The sequence below is a fragment of the Helianthus annuus genome, chromosome 16, assembly GCF_002127325.2.
Source record: "Helianthus annuus cultivar XRQ/B chromosome 16, HanXRQr2.0-SUNRISE, whole genome shotgun sequence".
Lineage (NCBI taxonomy): Eukaryota > Viridiplantae > Streptophyta > Magnoliopsida > Asterales > Asteraceae > Helianthus > Helianthus annuus.
In genome coordinates, this window is record NC_035448.2 from 194,248,491 (window position 1) to 194,249,396 (window position 906).

Consider the following 906-nt stretch of genomic DNA (forward strand, 5'->3'; position numbering starts at 1 on the left):
AAGGTATGTACCTCTACTAAAGTCGGTGGGCGGCACATAAAAAATTATTTTAAAGGTGTTTTAGGTAATGGTATGGAGATTCGCTTTTGGCTGGATCCGTGGCTCACTAACGAGCCTTTAAAAGAGAAATTTCCTGAATTGTTTGGGTTAGAAAAAAACAAAAAATGCTTGGTGGTTGACCGGGTTTCCACTGTTGATGGTGAAACTGAATTGAAGTGGGAATGGAGATCCACAATCACTGATTCGGGCATGAATAATAGTCCTTCAGCAGCTTTCACGGCTGCTGGATAATGTCCAGCTTTCGGCTGGAGAAGACAAATGGACGTGGTCGGCTAGCTCGGATGGGGATATTTCTGTTAAGGCTGTAAAAAAATGCTATATTCTGATCATGAGGTTGTTAACGGCTTTGTGATGGATTGGTGCCGCTGGACGCCGGCTAAATGCAACATTCATGTGTGGCGTATGGAGATGGATAGGATCCCGACTAGAGACGCGTTAAGGAAAAGAAACATCATCATAGAAGACTCCTTGTGTCCGTTATGCAGGTCCGAGGAAGAGAATACGGAGCACATTTTCACCTCTTGTTTCATTGCTTCGACGGTTTGGAATGGAATCAATTCGTGGTGTAAAATTCCTAGTATTCTCGCGTTTTCGACTAGAGATCTTCTTGACTTTCATACGGTTTTGAGTGGTTCGGAAAGGAAGAAAGAGGCGGTGCAAGGGATCATAATTATTTCTTGTTGGTGTCTTTGGCGTGCTAGGAATAATGTTGGGTTCTCTAACTCGCCAATCAAGATCGAAAACATCTTAAGTGAGGTTAAAGCTTTAGGTTTTTTATGGTTTTCCCTTAGATCGAAGCACAAAGGTATAGAGTGGAAAGATTGGTGTTCTTTTGTAAATATGTAA

The 906-nt window shown here is 42.2% G+C and overlaps 1 protein-coding gene across 1 annotated transcript; it reads left to right on the forward strand.

Annotated features, from left to right (window-relative positions):
- The first annotated feature begins 372 nt into the window (after positions 1-372).
- On the forward strand, positions 373-906 carry LOC110920297. The gene has a single exon (XM_022164515.1). The coding sequence runs from the start codon at positions 373-375 to the stop codon at positions 904-906; it is 534 nt and encodes a 177-aa protein (XP_022020207.1).